Here is an 18,158-nt window from a genome sequence, read left to right on the forward strand (position 1 = left end):
TATGTCTACTTTTTTTATATATAATTATAAAAAAATAATAATTATTATTTTTTATTGAGAAGATAAAGAACACACCTAGTTCAGTGATAAAATTATCTGCTATTAAAATCATAATAATTATTATTGAAAAAAAAAAAAAAAGAAACCGACAACTAATTGTTAGAAGTAGATGTTTGATGTTCAGCCAGGACATGTGGGTGGGGTTTCGTCCACATTCTTGCTATTATTGAGATGCTCTACCTCTTCATATCTAATTTGTTTCTTTTAGCAAAACTAAAATAATATAAATATCAATCATTTTAACTTCTTCATATTAAAATTATGAAATTTCAAGGTGAACTTATTTGCCTTGAGCAACATCAGAGCAAGAGGCATAAACACAAGGATTAGTCAGTATGCATCATACACCATTGCAGCTGAATGATTAATGGGAACAGCCTTCGGCTTCAATTCACCATGCCAAATTTTAAGGAAAGTGCATCAAAGTTTCAACAGCATCAAATGCTTATGAGAAAACATTGAGAGATTTAAGGCTTGGAAGATTCCATGATACAATTCTGATGCTGATAATATAATTGTTTGAACCATTACAAAGCAGCGGGACTGCTAAACATTCGTACATGCTACCCATTTTTCATTTTCCTCTAGTTGAATACAAATCAAAATTTACCAGCATTCTTGGAACAGAAGGCCCCCACCCCAAGGGTTCTTAAAGATATAAAACGCAGTCCTCGCTGCAGTCATAGCTTACAGCTTCCACCATCTACACACCGTTCATTGCATTAGCATCATTATGGACTCCATTGGCATCTTCCACAATTTTGCCGTTTACTTGTGTTCTCTGCCTCTGGACAAATTAGCAAATAATCAATAACTCATATTACTGCAGAAGCCGTTTCTCAGAAAAGTTGAAAGATTAACAGATCACCATACCCTATCTGCAGGGTCTACCGAGTTCCCATTCATGAGCTTGTGATTCTCTTCTTTGTTCTTGATGTCTCTGTCTTTGGTACTCAATGGTAAGAAAAATGATGCAGCTCCACTAGACCGATCAGGAAGCTCTGCAGTTGACAACTTCAAAAGTCAAGTTTCTAACTAAAAAGCTAATTAAAACAGTAAAGAAATGAATATTAAAAAAGTAAAAAGTTTAGAAATACAGACCTGGCAATTTCTTGTCTATAAAGAATACCACTAAATTAACAGTATACCTGTAGAAGCATCAATGTACAACTAAATTAAAAATCTGAATTGTCTTCACATGGAACAATAATTGAATGGACGAGTATCCCACACATACCATGCAACAACAACATCAACTGTATAATGTTTGCGGGATGCTATGATTAAAAGGCTCTGAACCACAGCAATCAGCCAACCTAAATGCTTTATAAACCTGCAGAGACCATTTGAAATTTTCAATCTAGAAAGGGCATTTGATCAATTTGTGAAATAAATAAAAGAAAAGAGGGGCAAATTTGAGCAAAACGTAAGAGAACCAGACTGTTATGATACTGACAGCCAATTTATTTACTGTTGGTAGTACAGAACCCACCTAATGTACTCAGATCTTCCATGATTGTCGTTGCAAAAGTTTTGTTTTAAAGAAGGGTACCATACTGATATTTTTTTTCATACATGGCCTTCTTGTTACTAAAGAAATCACAACAGATTTTTTTCCCTCTTTATTTTGTAGCAATAAGATGATTAAAGTCATACTTTACCTGTGTGTACCGTACTTCTGATATGTGAGGACAAACACTAGGGTAAATATCATGTGTGATGAAAAAATCAAATCACCACAACCAAACACTATCCCCCGAGGAACTGCAGATTCAACAAAATCTAATTAGCGCAGGAAATTTTTGACAAAGAAGAAAGAGAGGACCCCAGTAAAACACAGGACACTGACAATTAATTAAGAGTACTTCAAGCACGCTCTCTGGACGTGGCAGCCTGGCAAGTTTGGAGCCCTGTAAAAAGCAGATATAGATACCTGATTATAACCTTTTTTTTTATGAAATTATTATTTGCAGAGCAAATAAAATTAAATTTAAACTAAAAAAGCCTCGAAATAGTAATATTTTAGATATAAACAGAAAGGGTAAGTAAAGCCAATCCATGCTGTCCCATACCTCACGGCAATGATAATTTGGACCTGGAAGCTGCGTAGAATAGAATGTAATTATCCGAAGAAATTGAGAAGCCTGGAGCAGAAGCCAGATAAACTGTCAGAACAGCATTGGCAATAAACAGAATAACATTATATCAACTGAAAAGACCTATACACACCAATATGGTTAATTGATTTATCAAACCAAGAATTGGAACTGCAAAAGGATTTCATACAAACCAATACGTGCTTTTTACTGGAGTGCAGATGATAATCTAAATGGTCTAATAGCTTTCCTCAACCCAACTAGCAACCCCTACAAACAGATACCTACAACCAGGGTAAGGGGGAGGGGGGAGAATAGTAAGCACCAAAGCAGCAGCGCGGCCCACCCCCCGCCCCCCCCCCCCAACCAAAAAAAAAAAAATCTAAAACTAGAGAGAATTTTTTTTATTTCAGTTATTGGTCCCCAAAAAATAATTTAAATTGTTTTTATCATGTTATAGTCATTGTGAAATATTAGAACCACTTATTTCTCATCATTTTAGTGAAAAAATCAATTAATTAAAATTTTAATTTTACCAGATAAAATATACATGACATTAACTATTGTTTAAAAAGAATAATTTACAATATTCTATTCAAAATTAATTAATGAAAATAATGTCACATTTAAACTTTTAGTTATTTTCTCTCTCAAAATTCTATGACAATAATAAACTCAAAAATATAGTTTTATATTTTGTTTCCTCTTAAAGAATTCCAAAGTTTTTAACTTTCATCAAATAAGATTTTAAGAAATAGAAATATTGTCCCCAAGATTGTTTTAACATCAATTATTTAAGATAAGTTTACTCATTATGTTCTTTTTTTTTTTGTCAATTTATTCATATAATTATGATTACTGATAAATATTATCTTTCACTATTATATTATCTAATTTATTAAATAAAACTACACATTTAATTATCTTATAATTAAATAAATACTAAATGATTAATTTGTAAACTTAAAATTTATAAAATAATATAAATTATTAGTATATGCAAGTTATTAATAAAATGTCATATAAATATATATATGCATAAAAGATTAATATAAATTCATTAATGATTGATTTATAATTTCTTTTAGTAAGTTTTACATTGTTTAAGTTTGATTTATTTCTTTTCTTCTAAAAAAATACCCCTCATAAATTAGTGAATCAATTATTAGATATATAATTCTATTTCAAAAATAATATTATGTTTGGTAAGCATTGGCCCCCTAAAAAAATGTCTAGCCCCACTACTGCCTACACCACACAAGACATTGTTTCTATTATATTTTGTGTTTTTCAGTACAAGATTATTCCTGAAGAGCAATGTGGAATTTCAATTAGTAACCACCAACTATTATTCAGTTTGAACATGAAAGCCCATGTTTTCTTCGGTTATTTCTCTCATGGTGGCAAAAAAAAAATTCAAGTGAACCTCAAAAATTAATCCATCTTTTCATTTCCTTTTATGTGTGTGTAGAGGGGTGGGGGTGGTTGTTTCTATTTACAGCTTTAAGTTAACAATGGCATAACTTCTGTTATCTTTTATCCCCACATAGGTCCACATTACAAAATTTCAAATCCAATTTTGTCAAGACCATCAGACATGAAAAACACAAAAAAAATAATCAATACTTACAACTAAAAATGCTAGAACCCTGCACCAAATCAGAACTGTGTAGATCTTTTTGCTCTTGCAGATGAAAGGGTGGAAAGTCCACTGCAATAGGATATACCGCGTTAGGACTCATGCACAATTGGAATTTTTTTATATTAAAACAAAAACTCAGAAACAAGACCAAAAAATGCAGTGGAATACATTACATCAATAGTATGTAACTTTACAACTATTTATGTTCATGAAGACTCCATTTAAAAGGGGGGAAAAAGCAAAAACCAAGCAAGCAGCAATCATCTACTTGAAATCATCATAGATATGAAATGACATATGGCTAGCACTCGCTTAATAGAAAGCAAGATGTAGCTGAGCACAGCTCTTCGGTTGAAGTTGCACTTAATGGGTTGAAACCACACAGCACAGGAGAATAGCAATTTGTAGCATCCAGGTAGATCTTGAAATCATTCACATTTTCTCCAAAACCACCAGCTAAATAACCTAAACCTGAAGATATTTACAATTGTACAAACAGTGCCTATACAAGGAGAATGGCCAATTATTTAATCAAATTCCCGGGTTGACCCACCAAACTTAAATGTCAAAGCTGTTTTTAAAAGTACAACAAAGATAAATTCATTAAGGCCTTTTATGATCAAGTTCAAGTTCAATCCCAATGCCAATCTTACACTTGAACTGAGCCGCATCTGATTATGTTTTCCTGATATCCATGTAATTCATGAAATAGAACCACATGCAAATTTCAGTTGTATTTGATTTCAAATTAAGAATCCTCAATTTCAGCAATCTTGATGACAGAGATGGTAAAAATATAACCAGTCAGGAACAACTCCTTGCAAACACAAAAACCAGAGAAAGAGAGAGAAAGGATTTGACAAATTGAAAACATAAGAAGAACCATACCAGTACAAATGATAGAAAGATACAGGTGAACAACGTCTCACTAATGTAGCCTTTATCTTGTCCAAGCTCCTAAAAATTACATTAAGTTTAGACAGGAAAGAATGCTTCCTACAATTGAAAGTAAAGCAAAAATGCTATTAACAGACACAAACCGGAAGGAGAAAGAACCCTGCGTCCTGCAATGTTGGCCCTGGCCGATGTAGATAATGAACTCCTCTGGCAGACAAACCATGTATATACTGCAGACAAGTGACATAGATTGGAAACATTAGCCATGAATAACAAATTGAACAAAAGGGAAGTAGTGTAAGAAGAAAGAAGATAACATAAAAGCAAAAAACCATGTAAGTAGTGAACGTGCATTAATGACTTAAAAACAAAAAAAAATAAATATGAAAACAAAAGATCGAATATCTTGTTGAAAACAATAAATAAATAAATAAATAAAGACAAATCTAACGACTTGGGATCTCCGTAAATGCATAGAAATTGTTAATTTTTAATTATTACAATTTACATACAATGGAAGACATAGCTAAAAAAGAAAGAGAGAAAGACAGTTTTGAACATCTTAGTATGGAAAAGCTTATGAATTACAAGTGTTGGCACACTATGCATATCCCTGAATTATAAAAATTCATACATCTAAGATATTGCAGGCACTCAAAAATAGCACACCACATGTTAGTGTAAATCTGCAAAGTTAAATATCCTCCCCCCAACCCGGCCCCTCATCCCGAAAGAAAAATAAAATAATAAAAACGCAAAATAATGACATTCAACCAGGAAAATTTTCATAGTTAAGTTGAGGTCACCCATATGAACTGATAGGGACTTTATCTTATGCTAAAAGCATAAGCTTTCTCCTAATATCAGACCATGTAAGGAACAGTGACTATAACCTTCTACCGGATCCTGCACTTTATCATTAAAGCTTAAAGCAAGTTCCATCGCTCGCCCTGGAAGTTGAATCAAGTTAACATGTGATTGAGGAAACAATCCAACTTGACCAAAGAAGTCCAGCATTAAGCACAATTAAAATTTTACGAGTTTTGGTTGCATTCAAGCCCCCAAAAAGAAATTGGGGGGCTGAAAAAATGGAATATTCGTAGATTGAAAATAGAAGAACATACTGTAGTAAGAATTTCTCAGAAGAAGTAAGGAAACCTGAAAAATTAGACCGGCAAGAATGTATTTCCAATTTTCGAAAAGTAGATTGATCTCTGTGGTAATCTCGGCACAAATTCTCTTCCACAGCTTCACATCAGAAAATGAAAACTATGTTAATATCAAATCAAAGACCCAAATCACAAAAACAACGTCCAGTAAAACCCAATTAGCATTGAACTTAAAACGATGGGATTTTTAAAATAAAGAACCAAAAAACAAAGAGAAGAGAAGACAGGAAAACCTTTGAAGCCTCGCGACCAATGTAAATCGTCATCTTGTTGCGGTAGTTGTTGTTGTTGTTGTCGTCGTCGAGTAACCACCAGTTCCATAGTACTTCACAGCCCAACTGGTAAGGTCAACATCATTAATCTTCAGAAAACACTCATGCAATCAGTGATGAAGTTGTCAAAATTTCCCTCTTTGATTAAAAAATTTGAAACCCAGCAACAAAAAAAACCCAAGAAAGAGAAGCGATCAAAAGGGAATCGAGAAGGGAGATCTAGTAAGACGCCTGCGGATCAAAGATGAAAGGAGAAGGATGAAGAGAAAAACGCGTGAATTTGAAAAGAAAGCAGAAGAGAGAAAAGTCGCTTTGGGTGTTTGGGGATCGGTGTTGTGCTAAGAAACGCGAGATAGACACGGAGAGACAGTTGAAAAAACCAAGAGGGAGAGAGGGCTTTTTATTCAAGCATACGAAAGACGGATGGGATTGGAAACTGCTCTTCTCCTTCCGCCGGACGGAGACCCTTTCTCTTGTTTTTGTTTGTGCTATTGCTAGGAAAGTTGGAGAACATTCATGAATTAAAGGTACTCTTGAAACGTGCTTTTAACAATTAATTACCTTCCATTTAACTTAATTAATTTTCACTTTAACATTTTATTTAATCCTTAAAATTTATCATTATTAAAATAAAAATTATAATTGTTAACTAATTAATCTTTATATTTTCATTTTACTAATAATCATGTCATTCCTTCCATATTTACCTTTAATACTTTGTAAAAATATATTACTATTATAATTAAATTAAGACTAAGCCTTTATTTATTTCACTAATTTTTTTTAATGTTTATAGCACTGAGGAAAATGGGGAGAAAATTTAGTTATTTTTTATTTTTAAATTTTAATAATTTTATTAAAATATAAAAATATTTATACATACATAATTTAGATGGATACCATTATTTTAACATAATAATTAAATAATAAAAAATATTTTTTAAAAAAATATTTTTCATGAAAATTTTTTTTAAAAAAAATATTTTTTATTATTTTTTATATATAAGTTATTTTTTACAAAATAAATAGAGTTTAAATAACTAAAAAATTTCAAATCTTTATGAGTTTTCATTTTTAACTAAATATTTTAATTTTATTAATTTAATTCTCAAACTTTTACGCTGATTTCATTCTCAAATAAGAAGTTATGACTTGTTTATGATCCGGGGTCCGGCTATGGCCTGCAGCTCTCAGTACTTCCTAATTTTTATATTTTTATATTTATAAATTGTGATGACAAAATATGCAATAATTTATTGTTGATTTATCATAAAAAAATCATTTGATTTTAACGAATATGCAATAATTTTGAATTGAATTAATTAAATTTTAAATTAATTAAAAATAATTAATTAAATTTAAATTAAATCAAATATTTAAAAATTATTTTTAATAATTAAATTAAAATTACAATCGAATAAGTTGAATTATGACTTTTATTAGGTTGTAATATAATAATAAAATGTGATAATGAAATTTTAATAATAAAAAAATATTATTTCATTAAAAAAAAATAAAAAGAAAGAAGAAAAAAGGATTGATTTTCGAGCAGAGAACCTAGTCAGGAGTCACGGGCGTGGCGGGCGTGGCGCCGTACACGAGGATAACGGACTCCCTCCTCAGGCATTCAAATTTTGAAAAACAAGCTTTATAATAATTTAATTAATGAGTTCCATACACCAATCATAATTAAACACCATTTCCATGCCATGTGGCCCTCTGTCTCTTTCCCACAAATCACCCTTTTTTCCACTATTTTTTTTTAATTTCAAAAAATAATTCTATCACAAAAATTAAAATTTTGAATTTTTTAACGAATAATTATTTTTATAAAAAAATTAAAAATAATGAATATAATTTTTGGTTAATTTTTTTTTAATAAATGAGACAGAATAAGATAATCCAAATGCTAATTGGGCATGTCGATGTCGTTGTCCAGATGATATAAGAAGCTCTTTTGAGTTGGCGGTGTGCCCTGGATTTTATTTGAGGTTGGCTGGCTGGCTGGCCTCCCTCAACTTTCCTTGGGATCCCACAACTTGAATTGATACAAGAAAAAATAATAATAATTAAATAAAAAAAAAAATGATTGTGGTACGTTAAAACCATGGCATTGTTCTTAAGTGGCCCTTTTGTTTTTTATTGGCTCAATGCGTTGGAAATTATGTCTCTTACACTTTTTCCCCCTCTTTTAACGAGAGTGCCTGTGAATATGAACCAAAATGTATTGATTCAGTTATAGCATTTTCATTTAAATTAATCAAATAAATTAGAGAGCCATTAATATTAAAATTCTTTAATTGTAATATTTTATATTTTGATATGCCTCTTGTAGATAAAAATAAATTTATAAAATTATTTAAATTTAGGGTTCCTTCTAGAAAAACATTGAAAATATGGTTTACATTTCATATTTTGAATAAAAAAGGGCAGGATTATGGAATTGCGGAATCATGGGAGTCAAAGGTCAACGGTCGTTATTGCCGACGGGCCGAGCAATAGGTTGGTTAAATGAATAGATTGTTAGGACATGTAACGGCCGAGGCGGCTTTTATTGACGTGATTGAGACTTTTCCTTTTCCTTTTCCTTTTTTTAGCCTCACTCGCTTTGAACAATTTATTTTTTTATAATTTTATTAAATTTGAGATTTCTTGGAGGGAAATTACTAATTATGGTAAAAATAGGTACACGTAAAAATGAATCTGATAAATATATTTAATATATAAATTTAATTCAATTTAGTTTTATAAATTTTAATTAATAAATTATATGAAAATATTTTTTAATAATAATTTATATTTTAGAATTTTAAAACTTAATAAAATATTTAAAATTTATTTATTTAAAATATAATATATAAAATTTATAAATATTATTATAAAAAATATATATTTTATAATTAATTATTTATATAAAATAAATTCAAATAATGAATAATTAATATTTAAAATTCGAATCACATGTATTATTTTTGAAATTTAAAAAGAAAAATCCATGGAAAAGGAAAAATGGTGGACAACTGTGATATCCATAAACATATTCCCAAAGCTTGAAATAGGGGAAAACCTTTAAACAGAAACAACCGAAAGATAACGATACCAGCGAAGATGTGAATCTAAAGAAAGAGACTAGTTTTTTAAAAATCCGAATATTGTAAGGGTTGAAGCACAAACAGAGCCAACTCTGGCAAGTGTTTTTGTTTGCTGGCTTCATTTGTTTCTTTCATCGGCATATTATAATCCATGCGCGGCTCTGCCACCACAAAATTACATGTCAAGCACCTTTCATCATTTAACTACTCTTCTTTTCTTTTTTTTTTTTTTTTTAATATTTTCATTTACACCCACAAAAATATATATTTCAATAAAAAAAAAATTGAGACGACACCCAAACAAATCCTCCCAAAGTGCACTTGTGCCTATCGAATTTTCCTAAAAGATTTCCCCTTCGAAGCATCAATTTTATTCGACGCCAATTGCAAAATAATAATAATAATAATCCATCTGTCCCTACTCAATAAAAACAATTAATAATGCTGTAGCTTAATAATATTTAATTATTTCAAAATTATAAAATTTTAAATTTAAATTTTAATTGATGTTAATTTTTTTAAAAATTAAAGCAAATATGTCTCCAAATTAATATTCGTACCAGGGTCGAAAAATAATTTGTATGTCAGACTGAGAGAATTAAAGCAAAAATTTAAAAATATTTTCTTGACTTCAAAGTTGCTTTTCAATTGAAAAAGAAATTTCCAAATTTGCGGTGTGAATATATATATATAATTTAAAATGAAAGTACGAGTACGGATCTTGCGGCACAAAATATCATTTTATAACTAATTTTGGTTTAATTCAATTATTGATTAAAAATAATTTTAAAAGTATTTTTTATAATTATTTTAATTTTTCTATTTTTGTAATAATAATTATTAAAAATAATATTTAGTTTCATACATTAATTTAACGCTAGACATTATGTCAATGTAAAACTAATGTTAGCATGCCAACCGAGCAATATTTAACGTCGTTAACCTTGTCCTTAAAGTGCTAATAATGCGAAAATATTTATATTTACTTGCAATAAAATAAAGCATATAACATGAATGATAAAAGTGTTATAATCTTTTCAAAACAATTTTAGAGTTTATTTTGAGGCACAAGAGGTTAAATTAGATGGTTAAGCACATGGAAAAGCTTTGGATTAGTGATTAACAATTATTAATTAGGTAATGAAGGTTAGTGTGTATATGTTATTATAATATTATTACAATTTTATTTAAATTTATTGAGAAAATGGAATTTGAAATTCCAAGATGGTGTCTATTACTAGGTCAAAATTGCACAAATTAAGCTGATTTGTCCAACTACAACGCCCATTAGCTACGGTACGGAAACATCCAACATGTGCCCTATAACATCAACTGCTCAACTAGTCGACAACACGTGTCTTCTTGTAGGATTGAAAATGAAATTGGTGTTATCAAAATCAACCAATTAATCACTTCTTAATTTGTCTTTCTATCCCAAGTTTCTTCCATTATAGGATCTACCAAAATATCAGAAATTCAACGGCTAAATATTTAAGATGTTAAATTTAATCTATTTTTAATTTTTTATTTAAATTAATTTAAAATTTTTAGTTGAAGTTTATTTTAACTAAAAATAAAAAATTTTAGATTAATTTCTCAAAATTTCTGAATTAATTTTAGATAAAAAATTGAAAATAAAACAAATTAATTTTCCCATTAAAATTTTAATTGACAGTAATTTTTAAGATAATATTTAATATTTTAATTATTTTTTTATTTATATTATTATGATAATATTTATATTAATATTTAAATATTTAAAAAGAGACTCATAAAAAAGTTATTCTTTTAAATTTTTAAAAGTTAAAAAAATATTAAAAGTTAATAAGATATATTGTTATTTTTACTTTTAATAGTCAATTTAATAATTAGTAAAATAGTTAATAGTTGTTAAAATAATAAAATTACCAAATAGAGCCTAAATATAAAGGTGAAATTAGGCATTAAGTAGAAATTCAGCAATTACGTGAAAATTGAAATGGCAGCTGTAGGCTGTAGCCTGTTGAAGGCCCAGCTGCTTCCCTATTTTGGAGACCATAACAAAGAACTTGTGTTGGAAGGCTAGTCTAGGAGCCCACATTTAGCCATCCTTTTTCATTCCTGAGCTGACGCTGAGACCAACCTCATCCTCTCATGTCCGGAAGAAGACTCAAACTTGCATTGACAGATAAAAACCCCAACTCTTCTAGTTCTTCTCTTTAATCATGGCGTTCAGTGGATCTAACTTTTGCTTCAAAGTGAGTTCCTTTTCAGTTCCCATGTTTTCGTTTCCATTAGTTAATAAATAGAATCTTTCACTTGAAATTTTGTTAACTACTATATTGTCATGCTCAACAGATTTTGGATTGTCTTCATTTTGAGAATCAGAGATGAAAAGTTCTATCTAGACGAAACATGATCTCATATTAACATTTCACGCAAGGAAAAACGAAGTTTCAAATTAAAATTCATGGGTGAATGTTTGATCATCCATTTTCTAATCAACAGTGATACTGTTTTCTTCAATTTACATTAGACTATGCTGTAGCTTGCAATGTTGTTGTAGGTAAATTATATTGATAGGCGGCTGCCATGTTCTTGCATTAATAGTTTCGACGGGCTTCCCCACCTCAAGGACAACCACTTTTTTTCGCCTACTACACCTGCAACACATTGTTTTCCTCTCAAGCTGCACATTAAAGCAGCACTCTTCGCTAAAACTTCCCGGTTGTTGTCACTAAGAGCATGTCAAGTCACAAGTGAGGACTCGGAGGAAATGGTAAGCGGTGAAAGCATCATATTAGATGAGCAAAGCCTTAACACGGGACTGACAGATTGCCATTGATGAATAGAATTATGCCCAAGCTGCAAAACGCAGGGACAGTCTACGAGTACTCCAGGAGGATAGCAATTTAAAGCTTCAGTACTGGCAGCAAATGCTCGGTTTTGTAATGCATTCAGGAATGGGGACCTGGCTTCTATACAATCCCTTTGGGCTAAGGGAGACAATAGAAATTGGCTTCTATGTTTCACATGAATTTCTTGATGAGACACTTTCCCGTCATTATAATAGAAATTTTAACCTTTTTAATACTATATCATCTTAATTTCAGAGGTGTATATTTGTTTGCACTATTTCTTTATACAAGGGTGATGTTGGTAATGTAACAGAACTGATACAAAATTATTATAGCCAAATATGACTTCTACTACAGCAGGATCTCTGTTTATTGTTTAAGAGCTCCTCCTGGCCAAAAGCTAGACCCTTCCAGCAGGTGAAACAGGTGGGCTTGGAGTGTATTTCAAAGGTACTTTCCCCAGGACAGTGGTGCGAATCTTCTTCATTACATCATTTAGATTTTCGGAATCCTGAAGTACTTTTTCTTCCGTCACGTTACTCAGTTCAGCAAGATCAGATGATATCCGGCAACTTATCACTGTGACACAAATGAAGAATGCCTGTAACAAAGAAATTGATGGACTGAACTCAACCGAGTACTTTCCCTTTTCAATTGGTGCCAAGCTAAAGATGGGTTTATCCAGTTGGGCTTCTCCCTGTATAAATAAGCTGGCTATATAACTGACAATACCAATAAGAATGTAAAGACAAATTCTCAAGTAAAACACAAGCATTACCTGAACAAAAAGTTCAAAACGATTCGATGTGAGGCAAGCATTGGATGTCCTTGGAAGCTTATGGTGTTCGATTTCACTGGAGAGGATGCGGAGTTTGCAACCAACATCCCAACCTCCACAGTCGCATGATCCACCAGATCTCCATCGGTGAATCAGTGGTGAAGGAACTCCTGTGTTTGGCAAACTATGAACACCGCCAGGAAGTATGACTGTACAACTATTAGAGTTTTCATTGTCCAGCAAGTGCCATGAGAAGCCCTTTTCTATGATATTTTCTTCTTTATCAGTCTGCCGCTTGTCAAAGCCTAAGTTTCCACCAGGCATTTTGACAACAATAGCTGCAAGCTCCGTGTTTTGCACTAACTTTGGAGATACCTGACCTGTCTGTCTTAGCTCAACGCCAAACAACACAGACTCTTTTACCATACACTGGGTATTGGAGTTCTGCCCAGAAAAATCCAAGGAAGAGCTGTTAATCTTCATCTGGCCAACCACATTATAGACAAAGCCACAACTTTTCTCTTTAATACCTTGATTTATCCAGCTGCCACTTTTTTTCTTGATTTCATCAATGGCATAAAATGCATAGTTGCAGCCTGAATCATTCTTCCCAGGTGACATTAAATTTTTCACAGGCGCCCCAATAATAATATTGTTATTATTGATCACAAATCTGAACAAAGGAAGTCCATTCCTTTTTGTAATCAACAGGTGAGCTTGTATAGTTGATGCCTCATGCTTTTCAGTCCGAAGTGATTCAGTGGTGTTAATAGGCTTAAAGCTGTAGGAATTCAGGCTTCCTCTTAATGGCTGATCAGTTTCAGCAGAACCAGTTGGAGTTAAAATCCTGGACTTCAGTAATGGATCCAGTAACCTTCTCAAAGGGCTGGATCTACCTCTATGACAACTTGCTTTCTCTCTGCTTGAATTATCCAAACCAGCAGAAGCTTTAGATATCACAGGACCAGACTTCACTGAAACATATGTGGAGCTCAACCGTGGGACAGCTGAACTCTCCTTGAAGCTAAAACTTCTGGTCATCTGACCTAAGCTGAAGCTAAATCGGCGATTTGGTGATGGATGTCTGCCTTTTCTAGCTGCCAGTTCTGATGTATCTTGGTCCGATATCTTTAAAGTTTCGACTAGATTTCCATTTGACGACTTAACATTGTTGCTTGCATTGGATGACAGCTCCGCATGCCGAGTATTGATTACACCAGGTGCCATCTCCTGCTGGTCAATGTTAATCTCAGCTCTAGAAGGCAGTGGACATGAGTGAGGAATGTCATATTGGAGTTCTGAAGAGAAAACCTCATCAGAAAAGCCATCTGACAAGGTATTCTGATATGCTTCTGATACATTCTCATCCAACGATGTTCTTGGTTGCTCTTGGAAGCTATTGTGCGAGAACTTTTTGGTAAAAAAGTGAATGATTCTTTTCTTCTCATCAGCTTGATGTTGAGCAGGAAAATCAATAGCTGATTCTTGCAGCTCCATTCTCTTCTCTGTTCTACTATCGTCGACATTCTTCTTTTCCTTTGCACTGGGTGAAGTGTCATAATATCTCAGCTTTGATGATGAAGCTCCCCTGTTTGGAATTTTCTTATGTTTAAAAGATTTTCTCTTTGTATGCATTTCTTGCATTTCCTCAACCATCTGCTTGGCCTCTCTATCACTTTCTTTGGGTCCAAATGGCATACCGTTATATCTGGAATTGGATGACCCATTCTGAACTTTTGAAGCAATTCTATCATGCAACTCTCTTCTTCTCCCCTTCTCAAAAGCAGTATCTGAACTATTTCTGTCAAAAGACTTCTTGTTCCACAATGCTCTCTTGTGTCCATCAAAATGGCGTTTGGCAGCATTTGCCACATCCTGAAAGTGTATGGCATCCCGGACAGATGAGTTGGCATCTTGAGAAATGCCATCATTATGAGAAGAATTATTTCTACAAGAAAGAGAGGGATGCTGCTTGCTTTGATAGGCAGAAGTCTCATTGCGAGCTTGACTATAGAAAGTAGATGATCTAGTCATCATTTTAGTTGACAAATTACTGCTAGGCAAGGATGCATTATTGCCCGCTTCCACCAGGGTGTCCTTTTGGTTGCATTTCCAATTCTCTAAACGGGACCAATCCAAAACCCCAACATTTAAAGCCTTATCCTGGATGTTTTCTGTTTTCTCCACACGCTGGAGATAACAAGGCAGATTTGACATATACTTGATAAGCTCATCATCTTTTGTTGCCCTTACCATGACAGACAGCTGCTGACAATTCCCTGAAGTTTTTTGTTGGACCAAGGTCCTGGAATTTGAATGTTGTGTTAGTTCACGGGGCGGATCATCATATGGCTTAATAGTACAACTCTTAGCTTTTAACTTGTCTTGATGCTTTATACTCTGCTTTACTTGGGTTGGAAGAACCACATCCTTCACTATCTTGGAATTCTGCTGCTGTTTTGAACTCTTTTGTACACCTACACTGCTGAATCCCATTTTGCTAGACGGTTCTGAATATGTATTAGTTGGTCTTATTCCTGACAACATTTTAACTATTTGCAAGTTTCACGGACATACTTTGCCTGCTAAAGGATAATGCAAGAAAATTCTTAGCCACTCTTCCAGGACTGCACTTTTTCATACAATTCGCAAATTGTATTCTCAGCAACAATGTGTGTGTATTCTCAGCAACAAACTAAGAATATAACAAGTAAATGTGAAGAAGAAAATGCGACTGCTCCATTATTAATCCCTAATTTTTAAAAGCATGGCACAAGAAAGACAATTGAGCAAGCAAGATTAGTCACAAACCTTGGCAACAGAAGCAGAGAAGAAAAACACAAAGGATAGTCGAAAATAAACCTAAAATATTGCCCAAAATAGGGAAAGAAGTGCTGAAATTTACTAATTTCCGTTCCCGTTGCACATTATGTTCAAGATTGGATAAGAGCTTCACAGTTCAAACTGACATTAATTCAACATTTCAGAGAACATATAGGGCCATTTAGATCATTCGCAAAATTCCAGTCTTTTTCAACGGACAATTAGAAGCCGTGAATCAAAGGGGAGAAAAAAGTTGAAAACAATAGTCACAATCATTTAATTATAGCTAATCCATTAACACAAACACGCACACAAACTTATGTGAAAATTTCACTCTCTGATATTTCACTTCACAATTTGATTGAAACTTCATGCTTTTCTAAGCTTCAATTGATTTCTAAATTTCATAATTCTGATCATTTTCCAAATATAGACACAATTTCCGGTATACTACTCATAATCGAATCGGGAAAGTCACAGATCTAAACAAAACTTAAACCGGCATTTACAAGACCTGGTTACAAATTTCAGGTTCTGTTTTCATTTTCAGTTTTTAGAGTACCGCAAATCTCAGTCAATTCATTGAATAATGTGAAGTCAGCTATTATTATTCCCCATGGAAAATAAAAAAAAAAATACTTTAATCTGACCACTATAAAACCATGATTTTCTATTTCGTCATTTTCTCAAGAACCAAACACATCAAAATTGAGAAAACAATAACAAAACGTACATAACGAATAAGAACGCAGCAGTACCAACTACCAAGACGTAGCAAGTTCATCGCGAAGATTTCAAGGGATTAGAGAACGTACCAACTGAAAAGCGAGGAAATGTAGGTTCACGAAGGTGACATTGAAACAGAAAATCGCTGATCTCGATAAAGATCCGCAACGTAAAACGGTAAGTGATGAAATCACGAAACAGCCTTAGACTACAAGCAAAGAAAAGAATTACCGCTACAGAAATCAAGAACATTCACATTCTACATCATCATAACCAATCTTTTGGTATTCTCGAAACCGAAAGAGAAAAGAAGCAACGATTCGAGTTTCAGAGAAAACGAAGCCACCTGCGAGCGAGCGAGCGAGCGAGCGAGAGAGAGAGAGGCAGCGAAGAGAGTCTCAGCGGTAAGGGAGGGTGGCGTTTCGTTTTCGATCAGACGGTTAAGAGCAAAGTAAGTGTTTTTTGATAATAAAAAGCAAAATAAGTTTAGTCGTGGAAAATAGTTTCTTTATTTTTTTAAAATAATTATTTTTAATTTTTATAAAAATTAAAAAAAAAACACATGAAAAAATTATTCACTATTAATAATAAAACAATTTTAATTTAAAAATATAAAATTATTTACATTTTTCTGAATAAAAAATAAATTATTATAAAATATATTTAATAATTTATATTATTTCAAAAATTTTTTAATTCCTTAATATGCATTATTTATTTTATAGGTGTAAATAAATTTTTTAAATAATTATTTAATTTTAATTATAAAAAATAATAATATAATTTTAATTATAGAAAAATCATTATTTTTTAAAAAATAGTTAAAAAATAAATTTTTATTATGAATAATAAAAAAATTTACAATTATTTTTCAAAATGCAGTTAAATTAAAAAAAAAAAAAATTGTTCTTCATTTAAAAATTAACGCATGTAAATATTATTTTTTTTTAATTTTCTCTAAAAGAATTTTTAAAAATGACTCTAATATTTCATAATTGCACATGCTCATATATAGGGTGCTATATAGGGTCCCACATATGAGACTTCTTTGCTTAGTTGTAGCGAATCCCGAAGATACAGAGTGTGGGGGCCATGAGCGTTACGTCAGCAGCTCTCGCGCTTTGTGCGGTGCGGTGCGGTCTAGTTCATCTGCGGGGATATTTTAGGTAGATCATAAAGAATGATGGTACGTTTTGTTATCTTTTTTCGTTAATTTTCGCGGGAGAGAGATGAGGATGAATTGGAGCGCGAATTTCGCGTTCTAAACTTTTGTCTTTTCTGCTGCATGTTTCGGATTAATTATAATTAACAAAAGGCTTTGCCCGCGGGATTTAAAAATTGGGAGAAAAAAAAAATAGATAAGAAAATAGATAAGGCCATTCTTATAACAACTTGATTTCAGGAGAATTCTATAACTTGAAAAAGACTCAAAAGGAAGGAGAATAATGGGAAAATTTATAATGCTAATTTCTTTTTTATTTGAAATTATTTATTATATTTAAAAATTAAAAAATATTAATTATTTTTTCATATTTTTATAAAAATAAAATTATTTAATTATCGTGTAAAATTTAAATGTCATAAATGAAAATGGAAAGAGGAGTGTATTTTATATTTATAAACATATTTAAAAATGTTTAATTATATGAGTTTTTCATTTTTCCAAACGAAGTGGTTTTAGCACGGGGCCAACTTCGCCATTGTTGGACTACACTACTACAGTTCTTCACTTCTTGAAGACCCGTTCGGTCAGGTGGCATTGTTCA

General features: G+C 32.0%; 3 protein-coding genes across 10 annotated transcripts; 1 reads left to right on the plus strand and 2 right to left on the minus strand.

Annotated features, from left to right (window-relative positions):
- Positions 1–547: 547 nt before the first annotated feature.
- LOC110642354 (phosphatidylinositol:ceramide inositolphosphotransferase 1) lies at positions 548–6,643 on the minus strand. Of its 2 annotated transcripts, none has more exons than XM_021794363.2 (12): positions 6,098–6,643; positions 5,854–5,943; positions 4,839–4,925; positions 4,687–4,755; positions 3,787–3,867; positions 2,133–2,204; positions 1,910–1,970; positions 1,722–1,824; positions 1,298–1,393; positions 1,162–1,208; positions 934–1,061; positions 548–841 (listed from the first exon to the last, which is right to left on the minus strand). In XM_021794363.2, the coding sequence occupies exons 1-12, from the start codon at positions 6,128–6,130 to the stop codon at positions 764–766; spliced, it is 945 nt and encodes a 314-aa protein (XP_021650055.1). In that variant the 5' UTR covers positions 6,131–6,643; the 3' UTR covers positions 548–763. The 2 variants fall into 2 exon arrangements, with proteins under 2 accessions (XP_021650055.1, XP_021650054.1); XM_021794362.2 differs by having other exon boundaries at positions 548–847.
- A 4,561-nt stretch (positions 6,644–11,204) lies between these two features.
- On the plus strand, positions 11,205–12,419 carry LOC110642360 (uncharacterized). 4 transcript variants are annotated; one of them, XM_021794371.2, is made up of 3 exons: positions 11,215–11,465; positions 11,774–11,986; positions 12,060–12,419. In XM_021794371.2, exons 1-3 carry the CDS (start codon positions 11,433–11,435, stop codon positions 12,312–12,314), a joined length of 501 nt encoding a protein of 166 aa, XP_021650063.2. In that variant the 5' UTR covers positions 11,215–11,432; the 3' UTR covers positions 12,315–12,419. The 4 variants fall into 4 exon arrangements, 1 of the variants encoding a protein (XP_021650063.2); XR_009148868.1 differs by having other exon boundaries at positions 11,205–11,465; positions 11,566–12,419; XR_009148869.1 differs by having other exon boundaries at positions 11,205–11,465; positions 11,756–12,419.
- LOC110642359 (uncharacterized) lies at positions 12,306–16,841 on the minus strand. 4 transcript variants are annotated; one of them, XM_058147071.1, is made up of 4 exons: positions 16,739–16,841; positions 16,482–16,600; positions 12,844–15,425; positions 12,306–12,762 (listed from the first exon to the last, which is right to left on the minus strand). In XM_058147071.1, exons 3-4 carry the CDS (start codon positions 15,388–15,390, stop codon positions 12,466–12,468), a joined length of 2,844 nt encoding a protein of 947 aa, XP_058003054.1. In that variant the 5' UTR covers positions 15,391–15,425; positions 16,482–16,600; positions 16,739–16,841; the 3' UTR covers positions 12,306–12,465. The 4 variants fall into 4 exon arrangements, with proteins under 4 accessions (XP_058003054.1, XP_021650061.2, XP_021650062.2 ...); XM_021794369.2 differs by having other exon boundaries at positions 16,482–16,839; XM_021794370.2 differs by having other exon boundaries at positions 12,844–15,428; positions 16,482–16,839.
- Positions 16,842–18,158: the final 1,317 nt, after the last annotated feature.

The sequence above is a fragment of the Hevea brasiliensis genome, chromosome 5 (genome assembly GCF_030052815.1).
Source record: "Hevea brasiliensis isolate MT/VB/25A 57/8 chromosome 5, ASM3005281v1, whole genome shotgun sequence".
Taxonomy (NCBI): domain Eukaryota; kingdom Viridiplantae; phylum Streptophyta; class Magnoliopsida; order Malpighiales; family Euphorbiaceae; genus Hevea; species Hevea brasiliensis.

Coding starts and splice junctions, on each gene's coding strand:
- LOC110642354 (XM_021794362.2), bottom strand. CDS start 6,130: ATGACGATTTACATTGGTCGCGAGGCTTCAAAG. Junction 4,926..5,853: donor TTGCCGGTCTAATTTTTCAG/GTTTCCTTACTT, acceptor ACTTGTCTGCAG/TATATACATGGTTTGTCTGC. Junction 1,825..1,909: donor TGAAGTACTCTTAATTAATT/GTCAGTGTCCTG, acceptor TTGAATCTGCAG/TTCCTCGGGGGATAGTGTTT.
- LOC110642360 (XM_021794371.2), top strand. CDS start 11,433: ATGGCGTTCAGTGGATCTAACTTTTGCTTCAAA. Junction 11,466..11,773: donor GATCTAACTTTTGCTTCAAA/GTGAGTTCCTTT, acceptor ATGTTGTTGTAG/GTAAATTATATTGATAGGCG. Junction 11,987..12,059: donor GTGAGGACTCGGAGGAAATG/GTAAGCGGTGAA, acceptor ATTGATGAATAG/AATTATGCCCAAGCTGCAAA.
- LOC110642359 (XM_058147071.1), bottom strand. CDS start 15,390: ATGTTGTCAGGAATAAGACCAACTAATACATATTCAGAACCGTCTAGC. Junction 12,763..12,843: donor GTTTTGAACTTTTTGTTCAG/GTAATGCTTGTG, acceptor TTATTTATACAG/GGAGAAGCCCAACTGGATAA.